Source organism: Heterocephalus glaber, unplaced genomic scaffold (genome assembly GCF_053883595.1).
Source record: "Heterocephalus glaber isolate CG9 unplaced genomic scaffold, H.glaber_assembly_v1.0 deba00000122, whole genome shotgun sequence".
Classification (NCBI taxonomy): domain Eukaryota; kingdom Metazoa; phylum Chordata; class Mammalia; order Rodentia; family Bathyergidae; genus Heterocephalus; species Heterocephalus glaber.
Genome location: NW_028258138.1, coordinates 50,495,872 through 50,511,999, shown reverse-complemented (window position 1 = coordinate 50,511,999; position 16,128 = coordinate 50,495,872). Strand labels below are relative to the sequence as shown.

The 16,128-nt window shown below is 37.0% G+C and overlaps 1 protein-coding gene and 1 pseudogene across 8 annotated transcripts in view; one reads left to right on the top strand and one right to left on the bottom strand.

Annotated features, from left to right (window-relative positions):
* Positions 1–16,128, top strand: part of Impg2 (interphotoreceptor matrix proteoglycan 2) — a 240,980-nt gene that overhangs the window by 33,569 nt on the left and 191,283 nt on the right. For all 8 annotated transcript variants that reach the window (XR_015452507.1, XR_015452506.1, XM_087214545.1 and 5 more), the window contains exons 5-6: positions 11,304–11,353; positions 12,485–12,567. Coding sequence is in view for 6 of the 8 variants with exons in the window: in XM_087214545.1 (XP_087070671.1) it covers positions 11,304–11,353; positions 12,485–12,567 (133 nt within the window). In the remaining 2 variants the exon portion in view is untranslated. The remainder of the gene's footprint in view (positions 1–11,303; positions 11,354–12,484; positions 12,568–16,128) is intronic.
* LOC101719301 (cyclin-Y-like protein 1 pseudogene) lies at positions 8,364–9,240 on the bottom strand (annotated as a pseudogene).

Below are 16,128 nucleotides of genomic sequence, written 5' to 3'. Positions count from 1 at the left end.
CTTTTGCTATGGATCTCCAATTTCATCACACTATGGTTTGATAACATACAGGGGACAACTTCAATTCCTTTGCACTTACTTGAACATGTTCTATGTGTGAGTATGTGGTCTGTTTTGGATAACGACCCATGTGCAGCTGAGAAGAATGTGTATTCTGATTCTGTGGGGTGGAAGACTCTGTAAACATCTGTTAAGCTCATTTCTTCAAGAGTTCGATTGAGTTCTAGTATTTCTTTACTTATTTTTAGTCTAGTTGATCTATCTATCTGTGACAGTGGGGTGTTGAGGTCCCCCACTACAATTGTATTAGTGTTTATATGACTTTTCATGTCCCTTAGTATTTGTTTTATATAGTTGGGTGCACTAGTGTTTGGTGCACAGATATTTATGCTTCTCATCCCTTCCTCTTGGATTGTTCCCTTTACAAGGATGTACTGTCCTTCTTTTTCTCTCTTAATCAGTGTTGGTTTGAAATCTACTTGATCTGCCAAGAGGATAGCTCCTCCTGCTTTTTTTTGGGTTCCCATTGCATGGAGTATTGTTTTCCACCCTTTAACTTTCAGTCTATGAGTTTCCTTTTGAATGAAGTGTGTTTCTTGTATGCAGCCTATTGTTGGATTTTGCTTCTTGACCCATTCTGCCAGTCTATTTCTTTTGATTGGTGAATTGAGACCATTAACATTGATGGTTATAACTGAAACGTATTGAGTTGTCATTGCCATGACTTTTTCTTTTTGTTGGATTCTCCCTCTTTACATTTAATTTCTTGTCATGCCAGCTGGGTTCATTCTGCTTTTCTTCCTGGAGTTGTGATCCTCAATGTCTGTTCCTAGGATATTGTGTAAAATTCTTTGGAGTGCTGGTTTGGTATTCATGAAGTTCCTGAGGTCCTCTTTGTCATGAAAGTATCTTATTTCTCCATCCATTTTGAAAGCTAGTTTTGCAGGGTCCATCAATCTGGGTTGGAGGCTGTTTTCTTTTAGGGCTTGGAATATGTCACTCCAAGCTCTTCTTGCCTTGATGGTTTGTGTTGAGAAGTCTGCTGTGATTCTGATGGGCTTTCCTTTGTATGTGATTTGTTTCTTTTTCTCTAAGTGGTTGTAGAACTTTGTTCTTCTGTTGTGTTTCTGGAATCTTAACAATTATATGCCTATGTGTAGATTTTTTTGATCAAGGCTATTTGGAGTCCTATATGCCTCACTTATCTGTATGTGAAGCTTTTTTCCCCTGCTTGGAAGTTTTCTGCCATTATTTCTGTGAAGAGATTTTTTTATGTCATCTTCACTCTCTCCTGTTTCTTCATTGACTCCAATCAGTCTTATGTTATTCTTGTTTGCATCATCTAGCAGCTGCTGGATTGATTTCTCATGTTCCCTTATAATTTTGAAGCAATTTTTCTTTTCCTGTTCACTAATTGCAGTCTTATCTTCTATATCTGAAATTCTGTCCTCACATTGGCTCATTCTGCTGTGTAGATTTTCAGCGGAGTTTTTCATGTCCTGGAAATCTATTTGCATCTGTTTTATGGATTCCATTTGTTTCTTATGTTGGGATTCCATCATATTCCTGAGCTCCTCTCTAGATTTATTAATCATGTCTTGCACTAGGGGCACAATTTCTCCTGTTTTCTGAGAAATTATTTCTGATTTCATTTTTTCCAGATCCCCTTTTGTTGCCAGTTCAGTGGGTCCAGGTGGTTGAGTATCAGAGTGTTCCATGTCATTTCCCTTTGGGGTTGCTGTAGGTGATCTGGAAGTCTGATTTTCAGACTTACTTACATGTTTTCTCATTTCTACTGGGCCAGGGGGCTGTTAGCACCTGCATGGATTACCTCCTCTGAGCTGGGTTAGGTGGGCCAGGGGCCACGAGCAGCGGTAGGGATGGTGACCCAAAAGCCCTTTCCTGTGGGCTGGGAGCAGTGGGAGGGATGGTGGCCGGCAAGCCCCTTCCTCTGGACCAGGAGTAGTGGGATGGCGGCTCAGAAGCCCCTCCCTCTGGGCTCGGAGTGGTGGGAGGGATGGTGGCCTGGAAGCCCCTTTTTCTGGGCCAGGAGCAGTGGGACAGAAGGTAGCCCAAAAGCCCTTTCCTCTTGGCTGGGTGCAGCGGGAGGGATGTTGACCCGGAAGCCCTGTCCTCTGGACCAGGAGCAGTGGGACGACGGCTCAGAAGCCCCTACCTCTGTGCCGGGAACAGCAGGACTCAGTACCTTGGTCTGGTGGTCTGGTGTCCTCTGTGTCTTTGTAGTGCGGAACCTCTATAGAGTATTTGATCTAAGAATAGAATACACATCCTTCTCAGCAGCACATGGAACTTCCTTCAAAATAGATCACATGCTAGCCCATAAAGCTTAGACAAATAGAAAAGAATCAAGATTGTCCCTTTTGTATTATCAGATCATTGCACAATGAAACTAGAAATAAATGGTGAAAGAAACCACAGAAATTATGCAAACACATGGAGATTAAAAAATACATTTTTGAATAATCAATGAATCACAGAAGAAATCAAGGGAAGAAACTAGACAATTCCTAGAATCAAACAATAATGGTAATATGACATACCAGAACCTGTAAGACACAATGAAAACAGTCTTAAGAGGGAAATTTATAGTTGTGAATGAGAGAAAGAGAGAGCCTAAATAAATGACTTAATGTTGTGGCTTAGAAAACCAAGAACAATCCAAACTGAAACTAGTACAAGGAAGAAAATTATAAAGATCAGAGCAGAAATTAATGAAACTGAGACTAGAAACAAATATAAAGAATCAGTGACTCCAAAAGCTTAATCTTTGAAAGAATAAACAAAATAGACCACCCCTTAAGAATCTTACAAAAAAAGGAAAGACATGACCCAAATCAATACAATTAGAAATGAAAAAGTGAAATCAAAACAGACACTTCTGAAATTCAGAAGATTATTAGTAACTACTTTGAAAATCAATCCTCTAATAAATTGGAAAATCCAGAAGAAATGGATAGATTCCTGGATATATATATGAATTAACAAAACTAAACCACAATGACATAGAACTCTGAATAACCCAATAGCATGCAATGAAGTTGAAGTAATAATAAAAGCCTATTGGCTATGAGAATCCTAGGATCTGATGGGTTCTGCAAGAACTTCAGGGAAGATCTATTGCTCATACTCCCCCAACTCTTTAATAAAATTGAAAGGGAAAGACTACTGCTAAAGTCATTCCTGGAAGACAGCATTACCCTGATTTCAAAAGTGGACAAATACCCAACTAAAAAGAAAACTACAGGCCAAGCTCTTTAAGGAACATAGTTGCAAAATCCTGGAACAAAATACTGGCAAACAGAATGCAACTACCCATTAAAAAGATCATACTTCATGACTAGTCTGGCTTCATCTCAGGGATGCAAGGATGGTTTTATGTACATACATAAATGTAGTACATCACATAAATAGAAGCAAGAACAAAAATCAAATGATCATCTCAATAGATATACAGAAAAAGCCTTTGACGTAATCCAACGTCCATTCAAGGTAAAAAAAAAAAAACTTCAAGAAAATAGGTATAGGAGGACATGATCTCAATGTGATAAAAGCCATTTCTGACAAACCAATGGCAATATCATATTAAATGGGGAAACAATTCATGTTTTTGATGGTATCTATACTTGAATGTCTAGTGGACATCTCAAATTCAGTATATCCACAGCTGAAATCTTGATGCTCTCATGCTGCCATCTCTGAAGTCTTTTCCATCTTTATTGGTGGCAACTTCATCATTCAAACTCAAAACTTTGTGATGATCTTTTATTTATTATCTCTTTCTTTTATACTTCATACTGAATTCATGAAGAAATTTTGTTGCCTCTATTTAAAAATATGTATCCCTTTTCACCATCTCCACTGCTACCACCTTGGTTTTAATCCATCAGCATTTCTTCATGTACAGTCACCTCCTAACAGGTATAACCCTTTCCCTTGTGCAGTGTAATCTCAAAATAGCCATCAGAATAATTTTGTTATTCACCTTTATAGTCTATACATTTGCTGGTACTGGAGTTTTAACATTGCTTAGAACAGTGTTTATCAAACTTTTTTTCTCAAAGTCTTTCAGTGGGAGAAAATATGAGCAGTATAGCTGAGATTTTTTAATAAATTCAAACTTCCTTTGAAGTACTGCTTTTAAAAAGCTTTATCCACTCTTTTTTTTGCTATGTAATTTATCAGTATGTGTTATAGAAAATGATTTATTTTCTCAAGTATCATAGAAACATGGAAGCTTTAGGAATAGTGAAGACTATCTTGCATCTTCTGGCAATCTGCTGCATATAATGTACCATGGTGGAAAGATAGTCTTAGAACGAACAATCTTGTGTCATGTTTATTCAAAAACTTTGTATGAAAACAAAACATCATATAGTCATCATATAGTTATCTCTGCGATAACATATGTATTTGCCCCAGAACTATGGAAAATCATGCAATAAAAACAGCAGGGCCTATGGAAAAAATAGAGTTAGGAGCATAACCTTGAAAAACTTAATCAGTAACAAGTTAAAGAGGAACCTGATAAAAATATGGCAGTTTACACACCCCATATGATTAAGAAATGCATAAATATCAAGATAATAATGCACCTAACAGTGAAGAAATCCTAAAGTTGGCTTGTGGAAGTGAACCTAGAAAGGTTATAGCTTATAAGTCACTGTAAAATGGCGGAAGGAGGTTATCTGAAGTAGGATGAAAAGTTGTAATACCATATGAGGATGAGTTCAATTCATAACACATGGGTAAACTGAAGCAACTGGAGCATGTTTGATTAAGTTGTGCATGTGAACTTTTTGCGTATTCTTGGCTTCTCTTCATCTAGGTACAGTTTTCTTGATTTTACTGGTTTTTCTTTTTGCAATGAAATTGTGTACAAGTAAAGGAGAAATTTGTATTAAGCTCAATTATTTCTTAGTATATTAATATTCTTGTTAATCATACTTGTATACATGTTAATATACTTGTTTAAGACTGTCATTGTTTTTTTCTGAGTCAACTTTTTCCTTTAGTAATTCCTTCCCATTAGTACTTAATTTTTCTTTCTAAAGCCTCCCTGACCCCCATTTTCTTTTTGGTACCGGGGATCAAACTTAGGACCTTGCACTTGCGAGGCAGGCAGTGGCACCACTGAGCTAAATCCCTGGCCTCTTCTCTTTTAAAAAGGGCTTCCTTCAGCTCTTGTCTTCATTACAGCCCTACGTCTTGGCAGATCTTCACTCAACTTTAGGCAGTGCTTAACACTCAGCTATTTGGCTTTATTGTTGTGTCTTCCATAACCAGTACAAGGTGTGGTCTGAGATATATACTCACTGCATGTTAATGCATAGATGAGTAATTGAGTTTCTGGCCAGCTATCCAGATCAATTTCCAGGTCTCTGGTGATGTTCCCACGTGAGGATGGTTCTGGGATGTTTTGGTTTCTTAGTTACTTCACATTTTTAGTTGATGTTTATCATAAGATAGACTACAAACCAAATATAAAATATTTCAATAGAATGTATTATTCTGTTTGAAATTACATGTTTCAATGTTCCACTAATCTGTTGTTATGGCTTGAATCTACAATATTCCCCCAAAAGTCTCATGTGTCTGGAGTTGGAACTTTCAGAAGAAACTGGATCATGAGGACACTAACCTCATTGATAGGTCAGTAGTTAATAACTGAATGTGCCATGAAGAAGGTGGATCATGGGGATGTTGCCTCTGGAGGATATATTCTGTTCCAGGCCCTTTCATCTCTCTTTGGCTCTTCTGTTGTGCTCTTTGTGCTGGCTGCATGAGGGGAGCAGCTTTGCTCCACCACACCCTTCCTTCCCTTGGAGACAGCCAACTGATGACTGAAACCTCTGAAACTGTAAGCCAAAAATAAGTCTCTCCTCCTCAAAATTGTCAGATATTTTGTCCCAGCAACATAAAATGGTGATTATACCCCTGTTTTATATTTGCTTAATATTTAATACTTTTCGTAATGGTTCCAAATATATTTTAGTTTTCCTCAATACCTTTGTGAAACAGGTACAACAAGGAGAGACTCTCTCTCTCTGTATCAAAAGTTTATTTGAAAAGTGTGGGGTAAATGAATATGGGAGAAACCAGCTGTACAGAGTGAACTTGGGGCAAACAAAGAGAAAAAGGGGGTAAAAGCAAAATTACTGTACAAACTCACACACAATAGCTGATAATCCTGCTTTAGAGATTAAGTTCTTGATGCTCAGACCAACTAAGGTATTTACTCAATTCATATTCCATGATAAATCTGGAACTTGCACCTGAGACTCTGGACTTCCTACTTTGTTTTTTTCCTGTTTCATGCAGATTATTATAACAGATTCAGGAGCAAAGCATACAAAATCATCAAGGGGAGCAATAAGTTAAATATAAACCTATGCTTAACTAAAAATTTTTTTTTGTTGCTGAGGATTGAACCCAGGGCTTTTGCCCACACTAAGCAGGCACTCTCCCACTGAGCTACACCTCAGCCTCACAATGTTTTAACATTTATGTTCCATATGACTATGAATATCTTTTGACACATCCCACCTGAATTCCATTGACATGATTATGTAAGAGCGGTGAAGAATGAATAATGTGCTGGGTAAGCTGAGAAAAATGAGGCAGTGGATGGTTGTTTGCTGGTGGTCTTAAATTGAAGGTCTTAGCTTAATAGCTTCAATTTTGTAGTTTGGCCTAGAAATGGAGTAGTATTTATTTCTCTAAGCCCAATATACCCCTGTGTTCCAGGATTGTTCTGAGTGACATTTTAAGAATCTCTGCAGGAGGAATAATTAATGAGAACATGTAAAAGGATTTTTGTTGTCAAGTGTTCTTTTCTGACTTTTGGAAGGAGAGTAAGAGGGTTAGGGATTAAGTGTTGAAGTATTAGACAAGTGATTTGAATCAGTGAGAACTTTTTATTTGCTGTCATTAAAATAATGTTATTTAAAATTTTTTTAGTACATGTTTCAATAGAAGAAATGTTTACATTTCTTGTGTGGAGTTGGACATGTATATAACATATCTTAATTCTGTTTTTTGGCCTTTTTCCCTCCCCTCCCTTCCCCCCTCTCATCTCTTGTTCCCTTTTCCATTTGAGAAAGATATAGCTTCCTACCTGATATTATCTATTTTTTAATTTCTCCTTTGAATTCAATAAGGTAAAATCTCATTCCTATAAAGTAAGTAAACTTCATTTTGAATGCTTGCTTAATTAGAAAATTAGTTTAAATGTGGGGAAAATTTGACCCACCTCTGGGTTTTCTGCCATCTCATCCCCATATCTGGTTTTAGTTGCTGTGCTGTGCTTTTGTCCCTTTGTCTTCATGTGCTGTTTATACGTAGTGACACTCCATAGGTCTTCAGCTCCAACCAAGTTCCCTGTCTTCTTTCTGGGACTTTCATCCACTTTGACTTTAAACTCATTTGGTTTATATAGGCCACTATCATTAAGATCAAGTAAGATTCTTCTAAAGAGTATGTGTCACATAAGGGCCATGTGTGAAGCAGTGAATTAAAATGAGTAAAAATAGGGTTTCTGGGATCAAGTGGGTCTCTTGAAGCATTCATTTCTTATCTGTCTAAATGGAAATAATAGTATCTTCCTTTGAAGGTAGTTGCTGGAATTTAGTTAACCATGATAAAGCATTTAGCACAGTGCTTGACACATGATAAGAGCTCAGTAAATTCAGTTGTAAATATTCTTGCTGTTATTATTATTGAAAGGGGACAGATGCAGTTAGGGCTTTTTATGTGATTTTGGGAAATTTATTTTACCCATTTGGACCTCATTAATTTACATCTGTTACCTGAAATTATTAGGAAGGGTACTGCTGTTGTAGATTAGGAAGGGTACTGCTGTGTAGATTATTGTTACCTGAAATTATTAGGAAGGGTACTGCTGTGTAGATTATTACTGTAGAACCCAATTTAGGTCAGATACGTTAATGTCTATTTTGAATGCATCTGAATCCCCCCTCCTTTTTTAGTTCTATCTCCTGCAACCCAAAAAGCCTCTGGGTGCTTTCTCATTACTCAGGCCTTTCTCTGTTCCCCCAAATGACTTGTCATATTCCTTTAGTTTCTTCTAGATGACAGCTCTAGAAATAAGCTGTAAATAACCAATAATGATAGGTTTGGTGTAATTGTTTAATATGTTAATCTTTTTTTCTTCTTCTTCTTCTTTTTTTTCCCTGTACTGGGGATCGAACTTAGGACCTTGCACTGAGCTAAATCCCTGGCCCTGTTACTCTTTTTAGATAGTATTATAAAAAGCCAGAAGAGGTGGTATTTCTCCAGTCTATGAATGAGAGGTTCATGATTTTGTTATCCTTTATTTCTCCCTCTTAAGAGAGAATAGCATTAAAGCGCTGAACACCAGCGAAATTGTCAGCACTCAAAGATGTTGCAGCTCTACACAAGTCTTTGTCTTCACACAGTCTTGAAATGGCCTCTAGGTTCTGTGCTCTCTCTTTGCTCAGAGGAGCAAACAGAAAGTTGACGTTGTTGTCATCTGCTAAGGAGCGCAGGTCGAAGTAGTATTTGGCATAAACACTAGCGGGAACATTAATATTAAACCAGAGTAGCTCCAAGAAATGCTTTTCCATCTCATTCATGTCCTCACCTGTAAAGCCCTTGAGGATCTGGCGGTAGTCCACATTTTATACAGCCTGATCGTCCCAAACCTTGGCGGCAAGAAGAATGGCTCCCAAAACAATTCTTTTCAGGTTAGTGGGACAAATGTCGATCTCAGCATAAGTTAAAAGCCTTTCTAAGTAAACCAAAGTTACTATTGCGTATTGAGCTGTTAGCTCTTTGGCACTAAAGAGGGTATGAACAAATCTGTAAGTAAATTTGTGTTCAGGGTCATGTTTAAAGTACTCCTCTGGAACCTTTTCTCGTGTGAGTGGATGTGACTGCTCATCAAAAATGTCCAGGGATCTGTTTGCATCTCTGTTCTTTATGTGGTAATATATTGCTAAGGTCACACATTTTATTGTGGTTCTAAGATTAGACTGGCTGACTGTGTGTCATCTAGAAATATCATTGGGCGTGAGCTATACTTTTTAATAAGCTACCCTGGAGATACATGTTTAAATGGTTGTTCTTCCTCTTTTCACCCACATCCATTTGAGATTTGCTGAGGAAAATTGTGCTTGCCCTTGGATGGTCAGAGGGGTTTAACTCCAAAGCTAAATCTTCGGGCATCTCCCAGTTGCTGATGTGCTGCAGGTGGTGCCCCTCATGGGAGCTGAAATCCAACTCTGAAGGCTCCACTCCATGTTAAATCTGAAAATAGGTGCCCTATTTCAAGTACTATTTGAGAGAACTTAAATGAGCCTTAGGAACACTTCACAATTTAAAGGACAGAGAGTAAATAATTTTAGCAGATTTACAACGTTACCTAAATGAGAAATATTAAAGATTTGTGTTCCCAGTTATACAAAGTCTACTTCCCTTAAACTTCTAAAGTGTAATTCTAGGTGTTTTGGTTTTTGTTTTGTTTTGAGACAGGGTCTCACTATAGAGCCCAGGCTGGCCCCAAACTCAACAGTGATTCTCTTGCCTCAGCCTCCCAAGTGCCAGGATTACAGCCATGCACCACCACGTCCAGTTAATCCAGTTAATCCTAGGAATCTTGCATGTAAACACAGCCTTTCTGGCCAGGAATACTTTCTCTCAGTGTAGTAGTGCTTCACGTTTTACACTGAGTGCTGCAGGTTCCATCATTTAAGACAGACATAAGTGATAAGTAATGTCATATGATATATTACAATCTACCACCTCAAAAGAATTGTTCATGGAGTGTCAAGTTTAGAGATTTGAATATTGAGTGGTTTTATTTCAAAAAGAATGCTACAACTTAATGTGGCTTTTCTTTCTCATGTTTATATTAAAAGAAAATCTAGGGCCAGGGATTTAGCTCAGTGGTGTCACCACCTGCTGTGCAAGCGCAATGATCCGAGTTCAATCCCTGGTACCAAAAGAAAAAAAAAAAGAAAATCTAATAAACTCTATTTTATTTTATTTTATTTTATTTTGGGGTACTGGGGATTGAACTTGTGTCCTTGCACTTGCGAGGCAGGCGCCGGAACCACTGAGCTAAATCCCTGGCCCCATAAACTCTATTTTAATAAAAAAGCCAGAATGATCTTCATGGTGAAAAATTCTTTAACTTACATATTTCAAAATTTCTGCCAAAGCCTCAGGGTCTAGTGAAGATGATCGTAGTAGACTTTTCCCATGTAGCACCAACAATAAAATCCTTTTCATTTACTGCATTTTATCTTAATATTTACTTAAACCTTACATTAGTATTATAAATTACATATCAGTTCCTATTTAGCTCTGCACCTGCTTAAGCTTCCAGTAAAATTGATACTGAAAGATGTACACCATGTGTATCTGGTTTGAGTACCCCTACTATCATAGTTTTGAGCAGTAAAGTAGTGGTTCTGAAGATGTGACTTACATCTGTGAGGAAAATTTTTTTGGAGAGGCACATATCATACTTTAAATGAGGTATTTTTTACTGTGATCAAATCACCTTAGGGAGTTGACTCATAAAACACTGAAGAGAGTTTTCAATTGTTCTAAACTGCAAACTGACAGTGACCACTGATCAGCATCTTTGGAAAAGATTAATGGAGCAACTCTTTTTGTTTAGGGCATGTTTGTCAATTTTAAAGTTCTAAAATGTCCGCACATTGGTATAGTTCAGTTTTTACACCTTGGGATATGTGGAAACTTGGATTTATGGAAACCTTACTTTCCTTTTAGAGCAGGAACTTTCTCAGATTATCTTCTGAACTTTGCTTGCATTTGCAAGATAGCCTGATAAAAGGATGACTAAAAGTGATTATTGAACACTTTCAGTGTGGCTGGTGTGAATAAGGAACTAAATTTTTAAACTTTAATTTTAGTTGATTTAAGTTGCTCCATATATTGACTACCATATTGGATAATACCATTCTAGAAGATTAGGAGTAGGAGAAAAAGTTAGTAAATAAAATGATTTCATATAATGATTTAAATTGAAAAGGAAGAAAACAGATGATGGAATGTAATTAGAGAAGTATATTAGATGAGTGGGTTTAGTTGAGTAGGCATCAGTAAATGTAAACTGAATGAATTATGAAGTTGTAGTTTTTAAAAACTTTGCTGCTTCGTCCTTTGGAAACATTTATTAATGATCTAGTGATTTCCTTTCGGAAAACAAATCCTAAATCTCATTATAAGCCCTTATGTTTCTATCTTTTTATTAACTGCAAACATTTTTCTTCTAGACGTGAATTGTCATCTCCAGTTCCTATTGGTGACACCTCAACATTGGGAGGTATGCTTTTGTGCTTTTATTCACTTTTACTTTTAAGTTATTTATGGTTTCAGAAAACCTTCAAGCAAGTGTATTTATTCTATGCACATTTTTAAAATATCATGTTTTTCTCTCTATATGCATTGTTCAAGAATCTCAAGAAAAAGTATTTTCACTTATTTTATGGCATTGTGTTGTGAATACTCAAAAATCTTTGTTAATTATATCACAAATCAGAACACAGCTTAAAAATGAATGGATGGGCAGGGTATTTAGCTCAGTGGTGCTGTGCCTGCCTCACAAGCGCACGGTCCTGAGTTCGATCCCCAGTATGGGGATTGGGGGGAGGATGACATAATGAATTATTTTAAGGCATATGTTAAAAGGTGGAACATTTCTAGTGCTAATTATTTGTCATTTGTCCTATAGAGTTTCCCAGAGTAAGGATTTTTTTCTGGTTGCATTTTGTAGTATAGTTTATTATGTACTTTTGTATGCCTTGTGAATTGGAGGATTTTTATTTTTAATTATAAGATACAAACTTCTTTGTATTAGAAATTTTTAAAAAATTAATTTTATTGGTACATTTTAAAGTATACAATATAATGACATTCATCCCTGGAAATTTGCACCTTTACATAATCTCTCTTGGTTCTTAGTTTTTCCCCATTCCCCTGCCCTCCCTTCAACCCCTCCATCCCTCTCTATTTACAAAGACTTTGTTTCCAGGTTTTCATTTTCTCATATTAATTCCATTGTCTTAGAAATTTCAAACATATACAAAAATAGAGTAGCATGATGTGGTCCAATTTTAATTATTGTCAAAACATAGCCAATCTCTAACCTTCAACCACTTTTCCTCTATAGTATAGTTACGTGAGTATAGAAACTTTATTTTTGTATCCCCAGTATCTAGCACCGAGTGTAGCATAAAGTGGATGCTCAAAAAATGCTTGTATAGAGTTATAAGTATTTCTTGCTCTGAGAAGACCCTTTGCAAATGTGTCTTGAGGTTTAAATAGACTGAATTTTCAGTATGAAAAAGCAAAGGACTTTTAAGAGTAGTTTTTGAGGTCAGTTCCTAATTTCTTGGTATGAATTCTGACTTACTCAGGCATTGAATTCACACATGTGGTTTTATTTTCTGTTTAGGTGCTATTCTCAGTGCTCCATATCCAGAAGTGTCTTCCTATGAAGGTGCTTCAGAGAGTAGCTTGCAACCACCAGAGGAAAGTGTGAGTCACACTGTTTGCTACTCAGCTTCTAACATGGAGGACAGGAGTTAAGGGGGAGTTTATATTTCATTGATGGACTACATAGGTTTTTTTGTGGTTCTCTGCTCTAAAAATATCATGAATTCCAGAACCAGGGTATTAAAAATCTGGTATTCCTTGGAGAACCAAATAAATCTGCTTTTTTGGGTGAGGTTTTGGTATGAGAGGGCTTCAAATTTTACATGAAATGACATGCAGCTTGGGGAACTCTCACTGTGATAAACTTATATTCTAATCTTTCATAAATAATATCTTGGCTGTCTCTCTTTTTTTTTTTTTTTGGTACTGGGGATCGAACTCGGTTGGCTGTCTCTTCTTTAGAGGGAAAGAATACAGATTTTATGTAACTTAAAATTTAAAAATTAACATGGTTTTTAAATGCACCATTATTTTTTAAATTTTTTATTGAGTTTATTGATACAATTTAGGTATACCTTATGATCACATTCATCATTGAGAATTTGTTCCTGTTCATGATATATTTTAATTCCTTTTTTTAACCATTTCCCTACCCTTCCTTCAACCCCTGTACCCCTCCCTATATACATAAGCTTTGTTTTTGTTTTTTCCTTGTTACCTTCAATTTTTTTTCTCTCCTTTTCTTTCCCCAGTCCCTCTACATAGTTACCCTTCCCCTTTGAACATTTTCTTCCTGTTTCACAATTATCTATTATACATTTTGGTCCTCATTTAAACCTTCAGTTTCTCATACCAGAGAAACAATTCAGCATTTACACATGTGTGTCCTATTTATTTCACTTATGATATGGCCTCAAGGGACATCCATTTACCTATAAATGTCTCAAGTTTATTTTTCATTATGGCTGAGTAGTACTCCATTTTATGAAAAAACCACCTTTTTTATCCACTAACCAGCTGATGAGATTTTGGGCTGTTTCCAAGATTTAGATATTACAAACGGTGCCTCTGTAAACATGGGTGTGCATATCACACACACACACACACACACACACATATGTGTGTGTATATATATATGGTATGATGCTTTTAATTCTTTTGAGAAGATACCCAGCACGAGCATAGCAGGGTCAAATGGTGTCTCTAATCCTAGCTTTTTGAGGAATCTCCACACTGATTTCCACAGTGGTTTCACCAGTCTACACTCCCACTAACAGTGGAGAAGGGTTTTTTTCTTCCCATAGCCCAGCGAGCATTTGTTATTGGTTGATTTCATGATAGCAGCCATTCTGGAGTGAGATGGAATCTCAGTGTTGTTCTCATCTGCATCTCAAATGACCAGTGATGTTGAACACTTTTTCATATGTTTATTTGCTTCTTCTAGTTCATCTGAGAAATGTCTGTTCATTTCAGATGCCCAGTTTTGGATTGGGTCTTTATATTTGGGAGGATTGATTTTTTTTTTTCCCATTGAGTTTATTGGTACATTTTAGGTATAAAATAAGTTACATTCATCATTGGGATCTTGTACCTTTACATGATGTATTTTGGTTCTTATTTTTTCCCTTTTCCCTGCCCACCCGTCACCCCCTCCACCCTTCCCTATTTGCAAAGACTTTGTTTCTATTTTTTCCCTTTTCTCATATTTTTTCTTTTCCCTTTTTTCCTTTCCTCTACCCCTCCCACTTCCCCTACACCTTTAAACCTTTTCTTCCTATTACATAATATCAATTTTTTTCTTTATTAAATTCTTTTATTGGTATATTGTAGGTATACAACACAATTACATTTCTCATTGAAAATTGTACCTTTACATAATGCATCTTCGTTCTTATTTTTTCCCCATTCCTAGCCCTCCCTTCACCCCCTCCACCCTTCCCTATTTACAAAGACTTTATTTCCATTTGTTCCATTTCTCAGCATTTTTCTTTTCCCTTCTTTCCTTTCCCCTGCCCCTCTCAATACAGCTACCCCTTTGGACCTTTTCCTAGTTTGCATTATCGATTATTCATTCTAATCATTGGTACATTTTAGGTATACAATATAATGACATTCATCATTGGAAATTTGCATCTTTACATAGTCTCTCTTGGTTCTTATTTTTCACCCTTGCCCAGCCCTCCCTTCAACTACTCCAGTCCTCCCTGTTTACAAAGATTTTGTTCCTATTATTTTTCCATTTTCTCATATTAATCCTATTCCCTTCTATCCTGACCCTAGCCCTCCCACCTCCTTCCCCTTTGCCCCTTTTCTTCCTATTTCACATTACCTATTAAACATTTAAGTCCTTATTTACACTTTCAGTTTCTCACACCAGAGAAACTATTCAATATTTACACGTGTGTCCTATTTATTTCACTTAAGAGTATCGCCTCAATGTGCATCCACTTAGCTATAAATGTCTCTAATTTCTCATTTTTTATGGCTGAGTAGTACTCCATTTTATAAAAAACCACATTTTCTGTATCCAGTCTCCAGTTGATGGGCATTTGGGCTGTTTCCAAGGTTTAGCTAGCACAAACTGTGCTGCTATGAACATGGGCACACATATATCAATGTGGTATGATTCTTTTAATTCTTTGGGGAAGATCCTCAGCAGTGGAATAGCAGGGCCAAATGGGACTTCCAGTCCTAGTTCTTTGAGGTATCTCCATACTGATTTCCACAGTGCTTGCACCAGTCTACACTCCCACCAGCAGTGGAGCAGGGTTCCTCTTTCTCCACAGCCCCACCAGCATTTGTTATTGGTTGATTTCATGCTAGCAGCCATTCTTTCTGGAGTGAAGTGGAATCTCAGCATTGTTTTCATTTGCATCTCTCGAATGACCAGGGAAGTTGAACATTTTATCATGTATTTCTTAGCTATTTCTACTTCTTTGTCTGAGAAATGTCTGTTCATTTCAGAAGCTCATTTTTGGATTGGGTCTTTAAATTTGGGAGGTCTGATCTTTTTAAGTTCTTTATAGATACGAGATAGTAGACCTTTGTCTGAGGAAGAGCAGGTGAAGATCTTTTCCCACATTGTGGGTTGTCTCTTCACACTGCTGGTGGTTTTTCTTGCTGTGCAGAAGCCTTTTAATAAGAAGAGATCCCACTTGTTGATTGTTTGTGCTAGTTCATGGGCAACTGAGGTTTTGTTCCTAAAATCTTTTCCTACACCGATGTCTTCAAGGGTTCTACCTAACCTCTGTTCCAACTGGTTCAGAGTTTCTATTTTCATATTTAGATCTTTAATCCATTTTGATTTTAGTTTAGTGCATGGTGAGAGATATAGGTCTAGCTTTAATCTTTGGCAAGTTGCAGCCCAATTTTTCCAGCACCGTTTATTAAAGAGGCTATCTTTCCTCCAGTGAGGGTGTTTGGCTCCTTTATCGAAGATGAGATGGCTGAGTGTGTCTGGCATTGTTTCTGCATCTTCTAATCTGTTCCACTGGTCCTCCGGTCTGTTTCTTTGCCAGTACCATGCTGTTTTTATCACAGTAGCTTTGTAGTAGAGTTGCAGGTTGTTGATTGTGATACCCCCTGCCATGTCTGTGTTACCTAGAATTGTTTTTGCTATTCTGGATCCCTTCTTGTTCCAAATGAATTTTGGGATTGTTTTCT